We start from the raw sequence: 21545 nt of genomic DNA on the forward strand, positions 1-21545 counted from the left end.
CTGTGTGGCAGCCCTCTCTGGATTTCTTCAGGTCTGCATAATGCAACTCTCTGTAACTTCGTCTAAAGCTTAAATTATAAGGATATATACTGGTCGTATCCATTATTTTGTCCGTTGTGTCAAAAACTTTAAAAAAAATAATTTGTAGATTTTATTCGTTCATGATAACCGTCACGCAGTTTATACACGTGACGGATTAATGTAATCTTCCGTGGATTTATAATTTCTCCTCACTATATCGTGTGAAACATTGTATGTCTTTCATGAACATCACGCTGTATGTCCCGCAACAAACCCATAGTAATGTTTCTATCCACCGCACGATGGCAACATTGACTTAGATATTGTTCATCATTCTTTCCACCCTGTATATAACGTGAACGTGTACCGTTTAACTGTACCAATTTGTCCTTAAAAGCGAGTTATATGTGACACAACCTCAATTTTAAGGACGTTCGCGTTTATAAAAGCGATCTGTAAAGGACGTATTTTTATGCTGAAAGCGCAAAAACTTTTCTGTTAGAGATTGGGTCAGTCTATTTACAATACACAAACTATATACTATACAAGTATTTACAATACTACAAACTAGTACTATTAACTACACACACACAATTTGTATATGGAATGTGCATTGAGAGATAGTCGAGGGGACTTTCATTTAGCAGTGGTTGAGTAAAATAAAATAAAAAAATTGTTTTTCAAATTCAGTGTAAGGCAAGGAAAGAAAACTACTACTGCTGTCTTAAATGACAAGATCCATAGATAAATTAGAATGGCAATTTGTATTGATTGACTGACATACAAACTAAAATGATTAAGTATTAAGTACTTGGCATGAGAAAGGATCTCAATGAACGACAACCAATGTTAATTATATTTTTAAATAGCTGTCATATTGTCCTCCAGTTTAATATATTCCATTAAGTTCAACACAAATCTCATAACAGACATCCTATGCTTTTCAGTACTGTGGTTGTGAGAGGGAGTGGGCGTGGCTTTCGCTCTGCCTGCGCCTGACGTCAGGCCGTTGGAGACAAGCGGCACAGCAGCAGCCGTCACACACACACACACGCACACACGAACACACACTCAGCGAGGGCGACTGCGCCTTTAAGACCCGCAAAACTAACAGCCAAAGCAGCCTCGGTGTCAATGTGCGAGCGATGAATTTACTCGATATGGTTTTGTTCAAACTCTTCATGCTTTTATACTGCTTAAGCGACACCAAAGGTAAGTGGGTTTTGCTTTATTTCTGGAAAAAGTGACGGTTAATCGGATTGTGCTTTAGCTGAACTGAGCTAGTACGGGAGGGGTGAACAGAGAGAGAGAGCGTGAGTGCGGAAGTGAAACTAAACACTAAAATACACAACTTTTACAGTTAAACACGTGGAATATGAGGTTTATTCACATAACAGCATTATTAATAGACAGTGCGGTGAGGAGTTTTCGTAATGACTTTGAGTGGGATATTTCAGGAGAATGACAATAAATGCCCTAGCTAGCTGTCAAAGACAGCCCGGCTAGCTAACTTAACGAGTGAAGTAATCAGGAGTGGAGACCGATAGTAAAGTCATTGAAATTATACGTTTCTGTCCTGTTTGCATTCTTGCTTTATATCAGGAGTGCGCAATGATTGTGAGAGTTGGTGTTAGGGGGGAAAAAACATGCGGGCGAAACGAAAGACGCTACACACCTTTCCTGTTATTTCTACACAAGAGTGTTGTTGCTAGTCTAGGTCACTTTTTTTTTACTAGAGAGTTTGTACATGTTTTCATAAATTAATGAACAAAATGTATCAAAAAGAAAAAAAAAAAAAACTTCCTAGAATGTATTAAGCTGACTTGTAGTTTGGGTCAGGCTTAGTCTGTAGTAACTAATTACCATTGTTTACTAGCAATAGAAGTATGTTGCAAGTTTCCCTTTAGATAGCTGGATAAGCATGGCTTTGTGTGGTCACAGAGCTGCTGCAGACACTTCAAGAAATTAATTTCACCGTAGATTGTTGTACACTTTCGATAAGGTGAAGTTAAGTTCTCTTATGAAGCAGTAAACGCACTGTGCCTGCCTTCCTTGCTGTCAGACAGGAAGTGATGACATTATCTCTGTCTTTATCACTATGGGTCTTCCTTCCTTCCTTCGTATTTTAAATTTCTGTTAATTCTTCGCAGCCAAGCTTTCTGGGGCTGCTGAAGATGGCTAATTCTGAAGAAGATTTTTTAATTTTATCTGTTTGTTTACATTAGTATTTTCATACTTACTAAAGTCCATTGGGCAATGACCTGATTTATCAGGATGAAATTCTGTGCATTCCTTTATTAGTAAGCGTTCTTAACAGTTCAGCTTTGTTAAGGGACTTGTTTTGGCTCAGCTGAGATTGTTGCTATGGGATTTTATGTTTTCCAGAGTATTTGGTGCTCATCTAGTCCTTGTTGCCCTGCCTGGGCTAAAGACATACACTGTCTGTCACCATTTTTCATCCTTGAGGTCACTGATTGCCTAGAGTTTCACATTCTCAATCTTTGAGATTTACCCTTTTTTTTCTTTTATTTGCACAATATTTAAGCTCCCATGAAATATTGATTTACTTTTATTTACTTTTTTATTCACGCATAGAGAAAAAAGGAAAGCTTTATTCAAGTTAATTTTTTATCGGTTTTAAGATTTGTTTACACTTATGTGTATACTTGGTTTCTCTTTTGTTTCCAAATGAAAAAGTAAATTATACTTTTAGTCCTGGTCGGCTTAGCGTTCACATTGTCATTTTTAACACTGAACCTTAAGATACCAAAGGCATAAGGACACAGTCACCTGATTGGACATCTTTTATGGTGTATATTTTGTATGTGCGTACATATGGTGGTATGACAGTTTTTACCAGCTAATGGCAGTTCACACTAACAGAACCACACTAAATAAGAGTTAATTTTAATTTAATCAAACCTGCCAAATGTGAACACGCCCTTAGATGAATCATAAACAAGTTTAATTCATTTCTCGATATGTGGGCCACATTACTCCTTTTTATGTTTAGTATCCATTTTGAGGTGGCTCTTTGTTAGCCAGCTGTGAAAACATAAAGAGCTTTGCTGACATCCCTTTTGGCTCAAATATCAGCTCAACATGTTGTTGTGCGCCTGCAACATCATCAACATCAGTGAGCTGTTTTCCATCAGCCTTTTGAGTTTTCTTTCATAGTGGATAAAGGCAGAAGGTAACAGATATGATCCGTTTCCATACGTAGTATTGTCTGGTGTAGATAAATGGTGTCTGTGTGTAATGTGGGAAGTTGGAGATTACACCACCCAGTGATGAAATTCCTTGTTATTTAGCAACTTTAATACTCCCCCCATGCATCAAGCCAGTTGAAAAGCAAGTCAACTACTTACAAATGCAAATGCTTTTGTAAGACAGATTGCAATATTATGTGATTCTGGTTGTTTTCATGTGGTTAGCAACTTCTTCAATTTACTGGATGGATCCTCCCACAAAGACGCCGCCTTGTATGATGTGCCCATGGTCTAGCATTAACAGTTACCAGTGAAAATTGTCTTATGCTGGTAAATACAACTTACATTTGATGCTGATTTTTTTGTTGTAAATGATGTGAGCGCTAAAAGCAGTTTCTAACTCGGAGAAGAATTAACTCTAATTTTTATGCTAGTCACAGACAACAGTGGGCTTTCATGTAATAAGGATAAGCTTTTGAATGGAACATGGAAATTAAAGAAAAAGTATCAGTTAGTGTCTGACAGAGCAAAGAGTTTATTCACAATTCAGATGTGTATTGTTTTCAGATTAGGTTTAAGTAATGCTTATTTAAAATATGGTACGTTTGTGGTAGTGTGTTCTTTTCTCTGGGGCTCTAAGGCTGCATCTTGAAAAAAGCTGTGCATTTTCACATTTTTTATGTTTAACTTTGGTGCTATTTTTACCAAAGGCTAGATATGAATAATAAATAACTGAAAGCAGAGTTGACTGATAACCTCCTCTCACACACCAGTGCTATTAGCACTATATTGGTTTTAGGGTCGCTTTATTATAAGAGGTTTTATATTTTAAAAATATTTGTTTTGTCCATCATAATTTTGTTTTTGGTTATTTTTGTCATGGTTTGAAGGAGTATGTCATGGAAAGTAGTTATCATGCAGTGAATTCACATCTCCGCTAAAACGGATTTATACTACCTCCAAATTATGAATCGAAGCAGTAATGCTCTGTGTTCTGCCCCCTATTTTGGCTGAAGACGAGCAAAAACACATGCACATGCTGAACATCACCTCATATTCAGTCAACTGAACTCATGTTTTCACAGAAAGTCGATCCTGTGTTTGTGGCTGTTTGCGTTTTGAGATAACAACCCAAAATGACACTCCCGCAAGAAATTATAACTTTTTTTTTTTTTTTATCTAGTATCATTTCCTCTCAGGCTGCAGGGTGTCCCTCTCTGGTTTCTCTTTCCATCTCCCCAAACCCCCACAGTCAGCACAAATTATGCCCATTATTCAGAGTCAGAATTGTTTGAAATTCTAATTTATTTACTTGTGATTCCAAGAGGTATTACCAGCTTGAGAAGGTTTTGATCATGACATCTGGTGTTACACCCAGAATATGACACTGCCATTTTCTGCCAAATGAAACTTTCCCAATGCCAGCGTTAATTAACTTGTAGCATCATTCAGTTGGTCAAATGCTTTAAGATATGGAGTGCTGTGTGTAGTTATATTAAATTGTTTTATTCTGTTTTTATTAGGGGTGCTCCAATCAGGATTTTTGAGGCCGATCGCCGATCACAGAAAGTAGTATCTGCCGATACCGATACCGATCTTTTTAAAGCCATCTTTTTATCATGTAAAATTATTTATAGTGATACTCCAATCAGGATTTTTTGAGATTTATTCAGTGCTTGCATTTCATTTTTGAAAATGGGGGAATTCCCCTCTTAGGTGACTCTTGTGAGAGAGGATTTTTTTAGACATTTTTCAAAAATATACATTTATCTAACCTAAATATTTGATCATCCAGTGCATTTTTGTTTTTACAATCGTGCAATTGTTGCAGAAAAGCTTACACACAGCACAAGCCTGATTTTCACACAGGAGTCCACTACTGATCCATCTGTTTACCACAAACACAACATTTATCCATTATTTTGATTTCAAATCCAAACATTGTTACTGAAAATGCTTTTTCATTGTGATTTTCTTGTTTTTTTTTTTTTAACAGTAATACAATGCTTATAGATTTGTTTAAACGCAATTAATATGAGCAACACATTATTCAATGCTTTTTACTTTTGCATTTACTTCTAGATTTAAATAATAAGTTGCTCAAGCAAGTGGCAAAACATGTAAACTACTTTCCTTATGTTATCACAAACATTCTAAATGAACTTATGACTGGCAAAAACAGTCAGCTCTACTGCATTTGAATCTTTATTACAAACAATCCTACGGTTCATAAAGAACTTTGCTTTCCTGTACCTCCACGAGTGCCATCTGTTATTGCCTTGTTTATTTAAAAGTGCTCTTTTCCTTTAAACCTAGCCAAAAAGTCATATGTGTTGACTGTGAAACACAGTAGACTTTTAATTATATGCATTTATATTGTAATTACATATATTATATTGTAATTACATTATATTTGTCTCAATCCATGTTCATATTTAACTAATTTAGTGTGTGCAGTACACCAAAGATAGACTCAGTGCGGAAACGATCTCTGCACTGCTGCAGACTCACCGCTCCTGGAACGCACTGCCGGACACAACCGTTCAGATCCATTAACATGAGAGCGTAAAAAATATGCACCGCATATGCACTGCAAACGGAGTATGTGTGAACCTGGCGTTATGTGTGTGAGCTTCGAGTGTACAGTCTCCAGAAGAGCGTGAGTGCTGAATGGTTAAACACTGGCATGAATTAACAAGAAAAGCGATTTATAAACATTAGCGCCGGACAGGGACTGAGACTGTGCCGCTGCATGTTGTGCCAAGCCTCTGGCACGCGTGTCATCAGCTTGAGATCGGTTTATGAGATCGGCCTTTTGTAGAGATCACCAATCAAACATCCCAAAGCGATTATCGGCCGATAGTGATCGGTACCCAATCAATCAGAGCACCCCTAGTTTTTATCTGTCAAAGGAAGGCCAGAGCAGTTTGTCATATAATCAACACTGTCTTTTGTCTTTCTTTTGCCCCTTATCTGATGTATGTAGTTTTTAACCTGAGCGTTGCGTCATGTGTGAAATGATATAGAAAAACAAGGTAGAACCAACACAGTTGAGTGCAACATAATGTGTGTGAACAGCCTACGACATTTGCTCCAATTCAGGACATAGTTTGATTCCATTCTGTTTGGTTTCATTGCTGTTCTTTCAGTCTGCAGACATCAAAGCTTTGCATAACCAGCAGGAAATGAAATGGGTTACTGAATATCATCACAACTCTTATTACCTGCAGTCTTGTGCCTGTGGCCAAATCAAGGTTGAGCTGATATCAAAACAACAGCACTCTTGCTCATGTGATATTCCTTAAATATACAGTATATGAGAGATAATTTTGTTTGCATCTTATCACATTTAATTGTATTATAGATGTTGGCATTAGCTTGAGCGTTGGCTACAAAAAATTTGGCATCAGCCATTATATCTACCACTACTGTCATATTTAAGACATTAAGTATTGAAATAAAAATACTGCTAATGTTAAATACAAAAATTATTTTTTTAAATAACCCTTTATAAAGGACTTTTCACGTTTCCACAATCACAAACTAATGATCATAATGTTATTGCACTTTGAATTTGTAAACTATAAATGTTATCCAACAGACATTGTACCAGCTTAAATAATCTCTTTACAGCATTTTTTCTTGTTTAAGAAGGTGATTGGCATTTGTCTGTCTATAAATAGTGCTACATAAATAGTGCTACATATATAATCAGATTACTGTTCATCTTATCATTTTCACTCTGAGCTTTACCAAAGAGATAGGTTAGCTTCTCTTCACTCACCCTGCCCTGTGCCCTTATGATAACACCCAGTCAGGCGTTCACAGCTCACGCCTCAAAGTATATTTGACTTGGTTTTACCCTTTTTTTCCAGGACACTTCACCCTCTCCACTGGAAAGCTTGGCTGGTCAGAACCTGTATTTTCTGTTAGAGATGAGTAAACAACTCTGACTAGAGAAAGGAACCAATATAATTCTAGCCGATAGACCTTTAATTGTGTTCCAGGGACAAATTGTCTGTCCCTTTTGCCACAGTATCACTTTCAGTCAGCTTAAGCTCTTTGTAAAGTGTGGAGATTATTCGGCTGCTGAGTTCCCAGGCTCACTTACTTGAAAATAAGTGGATTTTTCTCAGTTTGACAGAAATGAAGAGGAGCACATCTTACCAGTGGCTCAGTCCAGCTCCTCTTAAACATGCAAGTGTAGTCCAGATCTTGGCATAAGAAAAAACTAAGGATGCACGATATTATCGGACTGATATCGAATCGGCCGATAATGGCTTTAAATGTAAATATCGGCATCGGCCTGATATGAAAAATTATGCCAATATGTCTTACCGATAAGAGGAATGGGTTAACTCACATGTGCTCAGGGTGTGAGTTGAAAAATATCAGCATATCGGATATCGGCAAAAATCTAATATCGTGCATCCCTAGAAAAAAACAATGTCTCTAAAGGGCTCACAAAATCCAGTCGGGCTACCAAAATGTATCACTGCCCTGCCCGACAGGCTACCTTAAATACAGGACTCCCGCGGGTCCTTAAAAACTCTCAATTTACTTGTAGAAAATTTAAGGCCATAAAGTTTTAAATACTTTAAGTGGTATAAGAAAAGTCTTAATTACAATTTCAAGAGGTCTTACAGCTGGGGACGGAAAGACAAGGCAATTATGTCATTGAATAAATATGAGCGCTGCACATTTCAAAGTCAAAACGTGGCGCAGATGTCTTTGTCAATGTGTGTCTGAAGGGAACTGACTCCTCAGAAACATGTCGTTGGCATTTTCATTTTATCTGGCCTATAAAATGCCTGATAAAGCACTGAATTTGAGCGCGGTGCTGCTTTGTGTACAGCCGTTACTGGAGAAGCCGCTATATTTGCTATATATATTTGCTCTGAATTCGCTATATTCAGAGAGTGAATTTGCATTTCCAGTGTGCCTAACTTATGTTCAGATCAATGCAAATATCGACCCATGTTTTTATGCAGCAAACATAGTTATAAATGTGAAAGAAGTTAATGTGCCTTCTAAAAATCTAAACAATTAAGACAGTAATATTTATGTTTTAAATTAATATAATATGTTTGACTTGTCCCTTTTCCTAAAAATGGTTTAAAAGCTGAAATGCCACTTTATAAGATTTTTTTATGTGTGTATGTATGTGTGTGTGTGTGTGTGTGAACTTGTATCTAAACAGTAAATCATGTCATTTTATGGCTTAAAATGTTACCATAGACATTGTCCAACCCCACTCATACAGTGTTCATTTTACTTGTGCAGCTCTTAAAAAGGTTCATGAATTGGCTTACATTTTTTTTTGTTTGTTTTTTTTTTAATTCTGCAGATACCCTGTAAATGGTGAAATAAAATACCTTCATTGATATTTGTGTATTGAAAATGTTTTTGATTGACATTTTAGACTTATCTGATTTTCTATATTTAAAAAATTGTCTTTTTTTTATTTGGGCTAGTTAAATTAGTTTTCTGGCTACCAAAATCTGAAGAGTACCTGCCCGAAGGGCTACCAGGGATTTTGAAATTTTGCGAGCCCTGCTCTATGCTATTAAACACCCACCAACAACTGCCCACAGCTAGTGTTCAAGACAAAAACTGATTTGTTCAAAATCTTCTACCATGTCTGACAAGTAGTTCACCCATGGGTTTGAATCAAACTTTATTGCTATGATGCACTGGGCAAAATACAGCGTTGGTCTTTATGAAGAACATTTTGATATAAAATTTTTCATTTTTAGAGAGGGTTTTGTAGGATGGTATTAAAATGCTACTTGAGCTAGACCAATCCAATTCCAGAAGCCCTGTAATTCTTTTTGTGCTTTGAATCCCAGGGTATTAGTTTCTCTTGTCTCTTCATACCCTTTGAAAGTCTTAACTGTAAGTCTGATTTGCATTGGTCATTTGTCATAAGTGTGGTTTCTCCACAGAGCCCTGTCTGTAATCTCTATCGTGTAGGTTGAAGGAACGCGAGTATAAAGGTCACAGGCGCCTCACACATGCTCTGTGAACCCTGCCTTAGCAGAATAAATCATTCAGCTAAGCTGTTTCCACTTCCTGTAATTTTCTGACTGTGTACCACCCAGTTCAACTTCACGCTTCAGTGTTTAGGGATATACAAAGATTTTAGTGACATACTGATTGTGGATTTCAGTGGAATGTTTCATCCTGCATTCATCTTGTGTCCTCTATTAAATTTGTTCAGTCAGTAGTGTTGGTGGCATTATGAAATTCACACAACCTGATAATCTTCTAAATAGTTCACTATTCTTGTATTATTGTGTTGGCTGAGCTGAGAAATAGAGTTGTTGTGCATCATTGTGTTCTGAACAGAAAACTCAAAGCTCTTAGTAACCTTTTCATTGGTGCGAACAGTGGAGAGGAAACTGGCTGTGATTGTTTATTTATTTATTTTCTGTTGAAAGACTTGAGTAGTGAAATGAACAGACAGGTTCATGATTTACATTTTGTGTTGATGAATGTTAATAAAATTAGGACTTGAACATAGACATCTCTGTTGCCTTAAACTGGTTCCAAAAGTGGTAAGACTTTCTTTGTAACAATCAAAGTGATTTAATTTGTTGTTTTTAAAAGCAATCAGTACTCTTTATTTAGCAAGGGCACATTCAATTGATCTGAAGTTGCAGTAAAAAAATTTTAATTGTTGCAAAATTGTATTTCTTCTTATCAAGCCCAAATTGTTGGACGATATGTGCTATGCTGTTTTGGTTCAAGATTATACATTTTAAAAGAAAATACTATTTCAGTCCTTCTGCTTTGAAATTTCTCTTCTATTCAATGTTTTACTTGCCATTTCTTTGTAACTATTTGTGAAATTTACTTGCAATTTCTGACTGAAAATTGTTTCTACACCAATTTTTCGAACAACAAACTAAAGTTTTGAGCATTTCCCATGTGGATGTCAAATGAGAGCAGCTCAGTTTAACAAAACAGAGTTCAGCTGATTATAGATATGATGTGAAGGTGGCTGCAATAAAAGATGTGTAGAATTTAAAAACATGTAAATAACTTTCAGTTTGCCGTTCACTGCTATTTTTGACAACTAAACTTTTCCATCATCAGTAGTAGTGTTCAGGCCCTCCGCTCTTCTCATCCAGTGGTGTCGTGTGTTACTTCTGACAGCTCTGCCGTTATCTTTGTGTGGGAGTCCGGAACTTTTGTCCTCACATGTGGCGTAATTTAGGCAGAAATGAGGCAGCTATTGTTTGTGCCTGAACAAAAGAGCTCAGTGTCCACCCTCCTTTCACAGTCATGCCTTTCTCTATGTGTCTATGCATTCTGAAAAGCCTCTGAGTTTCTCATTTACCCTGAATTATATATATTGTCATCTATAAATACGTCTGTACAGGCCTATCCTGGACAGACCTATAACTCGTATTTGTCCACTGCAGTGGAAGTGATCTAAATGAAGAATTTGCGTTGTCAACCTAAATTTCATACTTGATGCTTTACCCAGTTCCCTTGTCGCATTCTCCTCCTGATATACAGAGTCTGTCATATAAAAAAAACAATCAGTAATTATACAAATTTTAATCTTCATTTGTATTTCGTACTTTTGTTGTGTTCATCCACAAAGACACTGGAAGAGAAATACATAATAGTACTAGTAATCATTAACAAATTTTTACTAGTGTAAATTATTATTATTTTTATTTATTTATTTTTATGCTGTAGATTCAGCTTCACCACTGAATAGTGTAGCAGGAAATGCTGATCTGTAGTGGACCGACTCACCTCTCTGCCTTAGATAACAGAGCAAAATTGTCCCATTTGCTTCTGATAAAACATCACTTCCCTGTCATTACACCTTTATGCTTCTCAACTATGGTTCACTGGCTGACTCTGTTCCAGGTAACAGGGCTAAAGAGGAGTGGGCAAATTGCTCATTTTTTAAAAAAGCAAAGTGCCAAGTTGCCATGGAAACAAGGCCAAAATGAGACAGTTGTCCATTAGTCCATAGATATAAGTGTCCTTGTCTCTTAAGACATGTGAAACAATGTCATTCAAGCCAACCTTGAAACAAGCTGTACATTTAAATAATTTTACATAGTGTCTTGTGCACTCAACATATTATCTTCTAAAATTTGTGAGCTGCCTACATGCATAGACACTATTTTAAGGCATTATAGGCTGATGGCAGTTCAAAAAACTTTAAGGGTATCTTTTAGGATTTGTGGACGTCATCTGTCAGCAAACGAATGCTGCACTTCACGTCTTTTTGAGGTTAGGACGCTTTGACCAAAAAACTCTGAGGCAATCGCAAAGCTCTGAAGGAGCTCTATGCCATTTAGTTATAAGCACTTAACATGTGACTCAATAATCGTGATTAGATTGTGGTAAGAAAAGTAGTCAAATCGTACAGAAGCTCAGCGACGCAGCTGTGTGAAGGTCAGTTCTGTTAAGTGACTTTACAGAGTTTTTACAGAATTTTGGTACTGATGTTTGAATGGTTGTCATTGTTGTGATATAGTGAGATTCTTGTGTGAAAGTAGCTAATTATGCACTGACTAGTTCATATAGCATCTATCTATAACATGTACTGTCAAAATTCAATTGTGAGTCCTAAAAATGTCAGTAGAATATCTAATGTATCATCATAAGCGAACTGTCTAACCTTAACCATATTTAGCGCTCCAGTCAGGACTGTTAACTGTGCCAACCTACTAAACCGTGAAGGTAACTGCTGGCATGAAGTCATGTAATCAAGCAGTTCATTGAACCTTTTTTCAGTCTGCACAGTGCATTGAATGTAAAGGGCTAAAAAGAGAGGACACGCTGGGGGAAAAAAAAAGAGTTTGCCTTGAGAGTGAGGTATAGGAGAGTTGGGGAGGTGGAGCACTAATGTGTGTGGAATTGGAATGAGTGTTGGAGCGTTCTGCTCCTCTGAGGCAGTATTGCTCCTGATTTCTGCTCTCTCACTCTCTCTCCACAGCAAGATGAGAGGAGGATTTTATCACTGCTGTACAGGTGGACAAACAGTCTGCACTGTTACTCCCAGCCAATAGACACACTCTTTTTCAGCCTTCCTCCCACTCACTCTCTGCCAATTGTGCAGTTTGTTTCTGGCCTTGTTTTTTGATTTTCTTTTATTACTGTTTTATCTCACAACCTGAACATCTGTTAAAAATAGGAAAAGTGTCATCTTGCGATAGTGTTTTATGATTAAAGCTGAGCATCAGCTGCAAACCATCAGGTCAGGTGTTTCCCAACTTCTGTCAAAATTCATTCATTAGAAGATAAACAGAACGTTTTTGCTGAGAAAGCTGCCCTGCTGTTTACTTCTCAATTGTTGTGTTTCTTAGGAAATACACTGATTTTTCTCTTGAAATGACACTTGGTGGATGGCAGAATGCCATGCGGGAATTTCATTTCTTCTGCTTCTAAAATGTATCAGCCATTGAGAAGTGTGAAAGTGTTGATTGATAGTGTTGCAAATGTGCATGTTTTATTCTTCTGTGATGGTCAAATATTTTGTAGTATTTCGTTGTTAAAGGGATAGTTCTCCATAAAATTAAAATTCAGTCTTCTTTTACTTACACTCTTGTGGGGCACAAAAGGAGAACACTGAAGGATGTTAAAGGTGCTCTTTTTTTTTTTCCGTACTATCAAAGCAATAGTGGCCTGTAATGCTCTAAAACGGACAAAAAAGCATTTTTCCATAGACTTGTGCACTGTATTATTCTTAAGGTGTGGCCACATTTTCTATTGTCAGTAGTGCAGCTATGTATGAAGCACAGCTTCACATCAAACTAAGCGGCTTTCTGTTGGTCAATGTGGTACAATGCAGTGAAATCATTCTCACACAGAAATTCAGATTGTGTAGATTCCTGTTGAAATGACTAGTTTTCACCCATGAAAATTTGTCAAACAATAAATGTGTTTGAAGCCATACATTACCTCTATGTAAGGAACAGATTGAAATTTAATTTGTTTTTTTGTGCTTGGTACTCGATATCAGAATTTTCATTTTTGGTTGCAGTACCCTTTTAACTAGTAGCCTCTGGCAGATGGAACTATAATTAATGTTAAAGCATTTTTGTGAACTTGCTGTGTTCTCAGTGTGCTCTGGTAAACTTTTGAAAGCAGCTGAGAAACATTTGAGGAGAAAAAAATAAAATGCTTCTCGATAGAACATGCAGCATTACAGAGCTCTGAGCCAACTCTTGAACACTAGATTGCAGGAGTAATTGCCCTGTGACATTCAGTTTTTGTTTTACAGAGGCATAAATCAGTTCAGACCGTCTCCAGACGTGACCCGTCAGTGCTGTTGGCCCTCTTGCACAGCCGTTATTCTGTTCTCAGAGTGAAAGGAACCGCTCTATTCAAGCCATTTTGGTGCTTGAGGCTTATTGTCATAGCAGACATGATTGGAGCCCAGGGGAGGTAGAGTTAGATTCAAAACAGGAAAGGTTGGTTCTCTGTAGGTTGTGTTGACTGATGGAAAGCCAGTGTCAAAGTTCTTCCTCTGAAAATATGTCAGCCACTCTTTTTTTATAGACTCTTTTATACATTGTCAGACTACATTGCTTTCTCCAAAATAAGCAGAGTATATAACTGTCATCATCCTGTCAAGATTTCAGGCTTGTGAAGGAAAGGGACTAGAAAAGCTGTTTGTGAGATTAAATGTATGGATCGCTGTGGGTAATTCGCACGTACAACTGTTGTTGGTGCAGATACTATAGTGTCGTGACAAAGTAAACGCTCCCTGCTAAGGTCAGGCTATTCTTAGCATAAATGCTACTGTGCCAGGAAGTTGCTTTTTGCGTCTGAGGAAGGATGGGAGGGAAAAAACATAAATACTGTACTTTCCCACATTAGAAGTGGAAAACATAAGTGCCCTCATGAAATATGACAGTATAGTTAGTTGTTTTTTTTCTCTCTATGTTCTCTGCTCCTCTTATTAATGACAGTATAAGGCCATCTTCACACATAAGCCACACATATTCATGCCCATATTTACAGATTGTAGTATATGTTTAACCTATTTTGCTGTGCTTTTTATTAATTTCTTTTATTTTAAAATATTATAAATTTTTCACACAAATAAATGTAGTTTATTTTTTATAATTATTATTTTTACCAAATTAAGTTATTTTTATATATTAAAAAAAATGCAAAAACAGATAGAAAAGAAGCTCCAAGACAGCAATAAATTCATAACCACTTTTGCTGGACAGTGACATTGCTGGCCAAATACTACTGATTGAGTTGTTGTTTGGCCAGATCCCAGTAACTGTCTTATTATTTATGGATGTTTTAAGGATAAATTCAGTGTGATGAACTGGAAATCCACATGTTTGTTTGTTTGTTTGTTTGTTTTTGGCACTACATGGTGCCCATCCCTGACGTGGTGCCCTGGGCATGTGTCCAGTCACCCATCTGGTTAAAACAGCCCAGATAGAGATGTGTTACGCAGCAGAAACTCTTTGGTTTGAAAGCTCAGTGCCCTGCTGTAATGCTGATTCGCTTACACACTGCAGACACAGGATGTGTGAAACGGTGCTAAGCCTTGTAATTTACGGATAATGAGTCATCATGTTGCAGCTCAAAGTGTAATTCCAACAGTCAGAGGTTTATGCCCACTCTGTCACCACAGTTTGCCTGTTAACCTTCTGCATCAAGTCTTGTGTTCAATAATAGCTAGTCAGATCACAACCTGTCCCTGAGTTTCATCTGTCTTTCTCTCTCTTTCTTCTTTTATTTCGTAGGTCAGTATGGGAAACCCCTGAGCAAGTACATTCAACATTACGAAGGCCTGTCCTATGACACAGACGTCTTACACAGCAAGCACCAGAGGGCTAAGAGAGCTCTGTCTCACCAGGACCAGTTCCTGCACCTGGACTTCCATGCTCACGGCAGGTCAGCCAAGTCTTCTTTTCTGCTCACTTGTTGATTCTGGAAAGCTGGATCTGTCTTGTTCTGGTTTAATACTCGTCGTCTAAGCATTTATGAGGGGAAAGGATCTTCACAGATCTTGTGTGCTGTGAAAATTGAGTCTTTTTTTCTTTAGGAATGACCCTGGATTGTTCTACCTGAGGTTACACTTTTCACAGAGAAATACAGAATGATAGAGACCCCTGGTGATTCAGCGCTCCAGGCAATGCGGAGGCAAATTGATTAGGCTTAGATCTTTGGGGTCTGGCAAGCAGCCCGCTGACAGAAAGCTTCCGGTTTCTGTGGTTTGTGAGCGTGTCTTTAGCATCGTTCTGTTCTTGGATGGTACAACTGGTGCCATATAATTGCACCTGAGGCAGTGTGGTAATATGCCCAGTCAACATTTACACAGGATATGATTTGCACCATTCTGATGACGGACACTGTCTGACAGCTTTATGACATTATATCTCAGTAGTAAATTAAATTAACTCACTGTAGTAACTTTAATATAGCTGCCAGTTTTTGACTCTAAATTCCCCTCTATATTTAATCTACAGATTTCATCTGACACACACCTTTTTTGTAGTCTTTATTTCACTATAGGGATTTTAGAAAGGGTAATTTTTTTTTTAGTCTCTGAAGGAGAGAAACTGATGAAATTGCACTGGGTCTTCATGAAAGAATTATTGCAGGTTTGATACAAGTTAATCTCTGCAGCATCTGTAACATGATGTCGATTACCACAGAAAATACTTTCAACTCGTACCTCAGTTTGAATAAAAATGATAAACATGTACAGCCTCTTCCCATGAAAGCCTTTAGTGCATATTTATCATAAGGTTTAAAAGCAGAAATGGAAAGCTGGTGTTTTTGTTAACATTCTTACATGAATTATTCATTTGAAAAATAACTTGATCTGTACAGTTTTTTTTTTTTTTTTTTTTTTTTTTTAAACAGTCCAAAGGCTTGCTTATACTGACAGCAATTTGCAGCAGCAAAGTGACGGGATATTATTCATTTTTAACAAGAGTTGGCGCTTTTCGTTGACACAAGCAAAAGATAAGAAAAGAAACCCTGGCAAAGAATCAAAGTTAAGCAGAGCTTAACTTTATGCAAATGACCAGCGACACATTAATTTTAACATTTATTTGCTGCCTTTTAAACATCCCCCAATGGGCTTTCATTTGTAAGTGCATTACTGTGAAAACATTTTTCCTTTGTTTATATAAGCCAAGGCATATGTCTTTTTTTTTTTTTTTTTTTTTTTTAGCAACGTTCTACAGATGCCTTTCAATAAAGCTTTAATTCAACTATATTAGGGCTGCACAATTAATCGAATTTCTAATAGTGATTACGATTATGGATACCACGATTACATAATCGTTCAAAGCCGCGATTACAAAAATAAATAAACAATTAAAAATGCCCACTTGCATTATTCTGTGTGCTTAAGATGTGTTTGCAGCGCGGGGTTTAACAAACTCGAACACACTAGATAAAAGACATTTTGTCTAACTGATTGTGTTGTCACTCTGTTGCGCAACAGAGTGACATGTTAAACGCCAAACGTGTCAAAAGCGGAACAAAATAGCGGTACTCGTTTGAACTGTGCGCCACACTGACCTTTTATCCGCTCGCCTCAAAAGAAAACAGCGCAGCGCGAGCTTAGAGCGCATGCGTTTATTACAGTGACCAGTCGCGATCACGCACTAAACAACTCTGTGAAATCCAGTAAGAAGCACTCGAGTTCAGCGCAGAGTTCTCCAGTCTCTTTAATTTAAACTAGTTTAAAGCCAAATAAATCGGAGCTGTTATTCTCATCAACACTGATGCAGAAAGCAGCAGAAATAGTGTAACAACGATCCAGTTAGAAGACGTTTCAATCCACAAATCATCCACATTTACCATAGTTTTACTGTAGTAACACTAATTGCAACAATATGGTGGCAGAAAAGTAGGATATTCATATTGAGTATTATTATAGTAGTAATATACTAAATATGTTAAAGGAGTAATGGAATATAATTCCATTATTTTGTTAATTATTCTATCAGTTGATGTGGATCTGTAATTGACTGAATTTGTAATTGGTTACTGTTTTTCAATGCAAACACCATGGAAACCATATAGTTAGGCTACTTTTTTACCATGGTAATGAGATGCTGTACTTTTGGTTATGACCTACAAATGTATAAAAGATGAAGCTGTTACAGTTTTCACAATGGTACTGTTTTTGTTAATAAAAATAAATGTACATCTGCATCCCAACTCAAGCTACTACTCTCGAATGTTAGTTTGGAGTCCTGATAATATAAATTGTACTGTAAAATGTTACTGTAATTTGAAATTTTGTCTGTTTAATTGTAAATATATATATATATATATATATATATATATATATATATATATATATATATATATATATATATATATATATATATATATATATATATATATATATATATATATATATATATATAGTTTTAGTAAACCATTTTTTTCTTTTTAATTTTAGTTTTAGTATAACATTATTATACCATGCATAATTTGACCTTTTTTTTGTTTTAAGAAGAAACCAAACCAATGTATAGTTGACATTTGAGGCTCAGTGCTATAGAAAAGCAATAAAAGTTCAGGAAGAGTGTTTTCAGCCTTTTTTATATATTTATTTTCTATAAAAATATGGCATGCAGCTTCAAACAATGGCATAAATATGTTTATTATTAACAATATAATCGTTATTAATAATCGCAATTACACAATTTCAAGGGAATAATCGACAATTATGATTTTTGTCATAATCGTGCAGCCCTAATCTATATTAATTCAACCAGTATTAATTCATCAAGGCCAATCGGTAAAGATGAGCATACAAGCCTGTCTCAGTATTTTGTGAAACAATAATCAACAGAATTAAATAACTAGCATACAAACGAATAGTCTTGTTTTATTAGGCCATGCAAGAGACTGTGATGCCACTACACAAATCCATTTTGCCGCCTTTTATCGCAACCTCCCTTTTGTCGGCAGTAGTGTTTCCTTCTGACCCTGCTATGTGAAAACAAGAGCCAAAGGACAGGAAGACCTGAGCCTGCTAAGCCCAATGACATAATCTTTCCTACGACGAGACGGATCTGTCTGTGTGTTCCTGTGGTTGAATGTTGAAAGCTAGTTGACAGCTCCCTCACATTGAGCATTTGGTTTTGACTTGTTCTTTGAGTTAATACACATCTTAGACAACATTTTTTTTTTGGATGATATTGTAAATCTGTTTTCAAGAATGCATGTGTGTCAAGATAAGAGTAAGCACAGAACAAAAATGACTGCTCAAGTGCAGATTACCATACTGTACAAACTGTACAAACACACATGTACATAAGCACTAGTGTATTCCTTTGTGTCGTGACAAAAGAACGCACCAAAACACACACGCAAGTCCACATAACCATCTGCTTTCTTCCTGCCTGCATGTGTGTGAAAGAGTGTTCAGCAGCCTAAAAATAACACATCCCAAGCGTTCTTTTATTTTCACTCTCTCTCGGTGTCTTCACATGAAGTGAGACTAAAGGAAGACAGCAGCTTACAAAAGAAGTGCTGTTATCAGTGAGTGAGTATGCCACAATGGATTATACATTAAATAGTCATTGTGGACATTAGAAAAAGTGGATGACCCTAAGTGAAAACTGTCCAAATGTTGTGCGATCCGAGTACTTAAACCATATTCGGATGTAGTCAGAAATCCATGTGACTGCATCATATATTAGTGCAAAGACTCTTCTTAAACATGTAAATAGCAGTCCATCTCATATGGATTATCATAGATGGATGTTAATATCAGGTGTAAACAAGGAGCTTTGTTTGCAGGAGCTCACAGGGCTCTTTCTCTCTTTGGACATCAAAGGTCTCTTTTGAAGCCATTGTACTCAAACTTGATGAAGGTCATCTATTGTGAAAGGGGTTCTGGGAGGCCAAAGTGTGAGTCAAGTTGATGTTTAGGTGCCTAACAGGATCTCTGAGTGTGGCACAGCATATGAAGTGGCCATTTGTCACGTGATGGAGTGTTTTTCTTTAAATCCATTATTCATGAATCAGCCTTATGTTTGGATGCTGATTTTAATTATATAATAAGGTTAAAGTGCTCATTGAATGATGCTGTATATATTCATTTGTCTGTAAGTGCTATATGAGAATGTCTGATAACTTCAAGTGAAAGAAAATTGCACTTGTAATTAATTTGAAGATGTGTTACTGAGAGGGGTGGATAATCTTTTGCATTTAATAAACCTTGAGCAGACCGACATCGTGAAATGTAAATAAGCTGCCCTTAGATCAGTTGACTTCATATTAATATGTTAGGGTACTACTCTTTTATTGTTTCTGAAATCAAATTAGCAAATTTATTTTAGGGATGCGCCAATATTAAAAGTCTGGCTGACACTGTTGCTGATATTAAAGCCTTAAAAATATATATTTTTAAAGCTTAAATTGAATTTAAGCTTCACAACACTATAGTGTACAGCATATAAATGAATGGTTGTTCATTTTGAGCTTTGCTAAGATTACATTTAGCAGGGTTATTAAATTATTAGTGTTTTTAAAGTTTATGTATGTGGTAGATGACTTATATTAGAGAGAATAAGAAAATAATAAATTATATAAATGAATATATTAAAATTTAAACTATATTAAAACAGAAAACCAGTTATTTTCATTTGTGATAATATTTCAAAATTCTTTTTTTTTTTTTTAACCAAATAAATGCAGCCTTGGTGAAGAGATTTCTTTCAAAAACATTAACAATTGTAACTGACTCCACTATTTAACTGTAGTGTACATCCATTTTCAACCAATACCATTTATCAGCATGATACAGATATATTGTGGATCCCGGAACTATATATAACAAAGATACAAGGATCACGTGATATACACAACTTTCTACTTTACTGTGTACACAGATTCCCTATATGAACTCCAGTGCAACACATTTATTTTTATGTGTGTCTCAGGAGGGTTTTGTTCAGTAGGTACTATTCATTCTGGCCCAAGTAGTCCTCTGTCCCTTCTCTTGAAAAGAGACAGTGTGTTGCATTTAACTGCTGGATAGTTTGCATATAACAAGTCTTGGTGTTCTCAGTTATCACTGAATGCTGTTTTGTTTAGTGTCTGACATTAACTCAGGGACTCAACTGTATGTTCAGACACATGTGGGGTGGTGTGCATGAAAACAGTTGTCTGTGGCTGAAAGCAGTGTATTGTTTGAAAGAGAGCAGTGCAGTGCAGCAAGTGTGTGTGTGTGTGTGGGGGGTACACTTAGTGTGTTTTGCCTATTGGGATTAGCGGTTTAAGCCGCAGTGGAGCATCATGCCAGAGGTGGAACAGAATGAGCCCTGGAGCTAATCTCTCCAAGGTGAGTCCACAGCCGCTCTCATTCCCCTCCGCAGAGGCAGAGAGGCTTACGATTGAATGAATATTTAACAATGCAGGAGATTCATGGGGAGTCACACATCACCGTATGACTTGAGCCTAGTCAGCGTGAGTCTTGTGACTAATACCGATATGCAGATCTCTTCCTGGATCAGTCTGCCTTTTATCACTTCTTTCGCTGCAAAAGTGAGGTAATCTCTGTACTGTTCCTGCAGTGTCACTGGCCCTCACACACATGAGTTGAAGTGATGTCATAGTCAGAACAAGCAGTGTATTTGCATTACATTACCGTACATTAGCAGTCACTTTCCTATCCAAGGTGACTTGGAGTACATCATCTATGGCACAGTCCCTCTGGAGCAACCCAGACTCAAATGTCTAGCTCAAAGGCACAATGGATATAGAATCCCAGTTATTCGTGAATGAGGGTTTGGACTGGTAATTTTATGATGGCATACTGAAGTAAGACAGCTGCCCATAACTTCCCCAAGGCCTTTAGGTATTGGCAAGGCTTTGGAAGACAAAAAGCTTAGGCTGGCTATGTCATCTCTCAGTTGATTTAAAAAAAGAAAAAAAAAAGTCTCCAACTAAACAAAGCTGAACTGAGAGTTTGTGATTTAACCTCTGGGGAATAACTGTATACATCAGCGTCAAAGTAACAGGAAGGTAAAGGAGGTTAGTTTGTCATTTTGATGAATGTTTTTCAGCTTTTCAGCTCACATCAGTTTGATCTTATGGGAAACCTTCTGTGATTTGCATTTTTTGCCTCTTTGCATAAACAGTGGTTACTTTTGACTGTTAAATACATACAAATTCCACAAATACATTCAAAGTCAGTTGCTTTGTAATAGGGATGCTATATATATAGTCATGGCCAAAAATATTGGCACCCTTGGTAAATATGATCAAAGAAGGCTGTGAAAATTTATCTGCATTGTTAATCCTTTTGATCTTTTATTAAAAAAATTCACAAAA

The 21545-nt window shown here is 36.7% G+C and overlaps 1 protein-coding gene across 2 annotated transcripts in view; it reads left to right on the forward strand.

Annotated features, from left to right (window-relative positions):
• Nucleotides 1-1052: 1052 nt before the first annotated feature.
• Nucleotides 1053-21545, forward strand: part of adam10a (ADAM metallopeptidase domain 10a) — a 62336-nt gene continuing 41843 nt past the window's right edge. For both annotated transcript variants that reach the window (XM_058782002.1, XM_058782003.1), the window contains exons 1-2: nucleotides 1053-1233; nucleotides 14975-15125. In XM_058782002.1, the coding sequence (XP_058637985.1) occupies nucleotides 1167-1233; nucleotides 14975-15125 (218 nt within the window). In that variant the 5' untranslated portion in view covers nucleotides 1053-1166. The remainder of the gene's footprint in view (nucleotides 1234-14974; nucleotides 15126-21545) is intronic.

Source organism: Onychostoma macrolepis, chromosome 07 (assembly GCF_012432095.1).
Source record: "Onychostoma macrolepis isolate SWU-2019 chromosome 07, ASM1243209v1, whole genome shotgun sequence".
NCBI classification, from domain to species: Eukaryota; Metazoa; Chordata; class Actinopteri; order Cypriniformes; family Cyprinidae; genus Onychostoma; species Onychostoma macrolepis.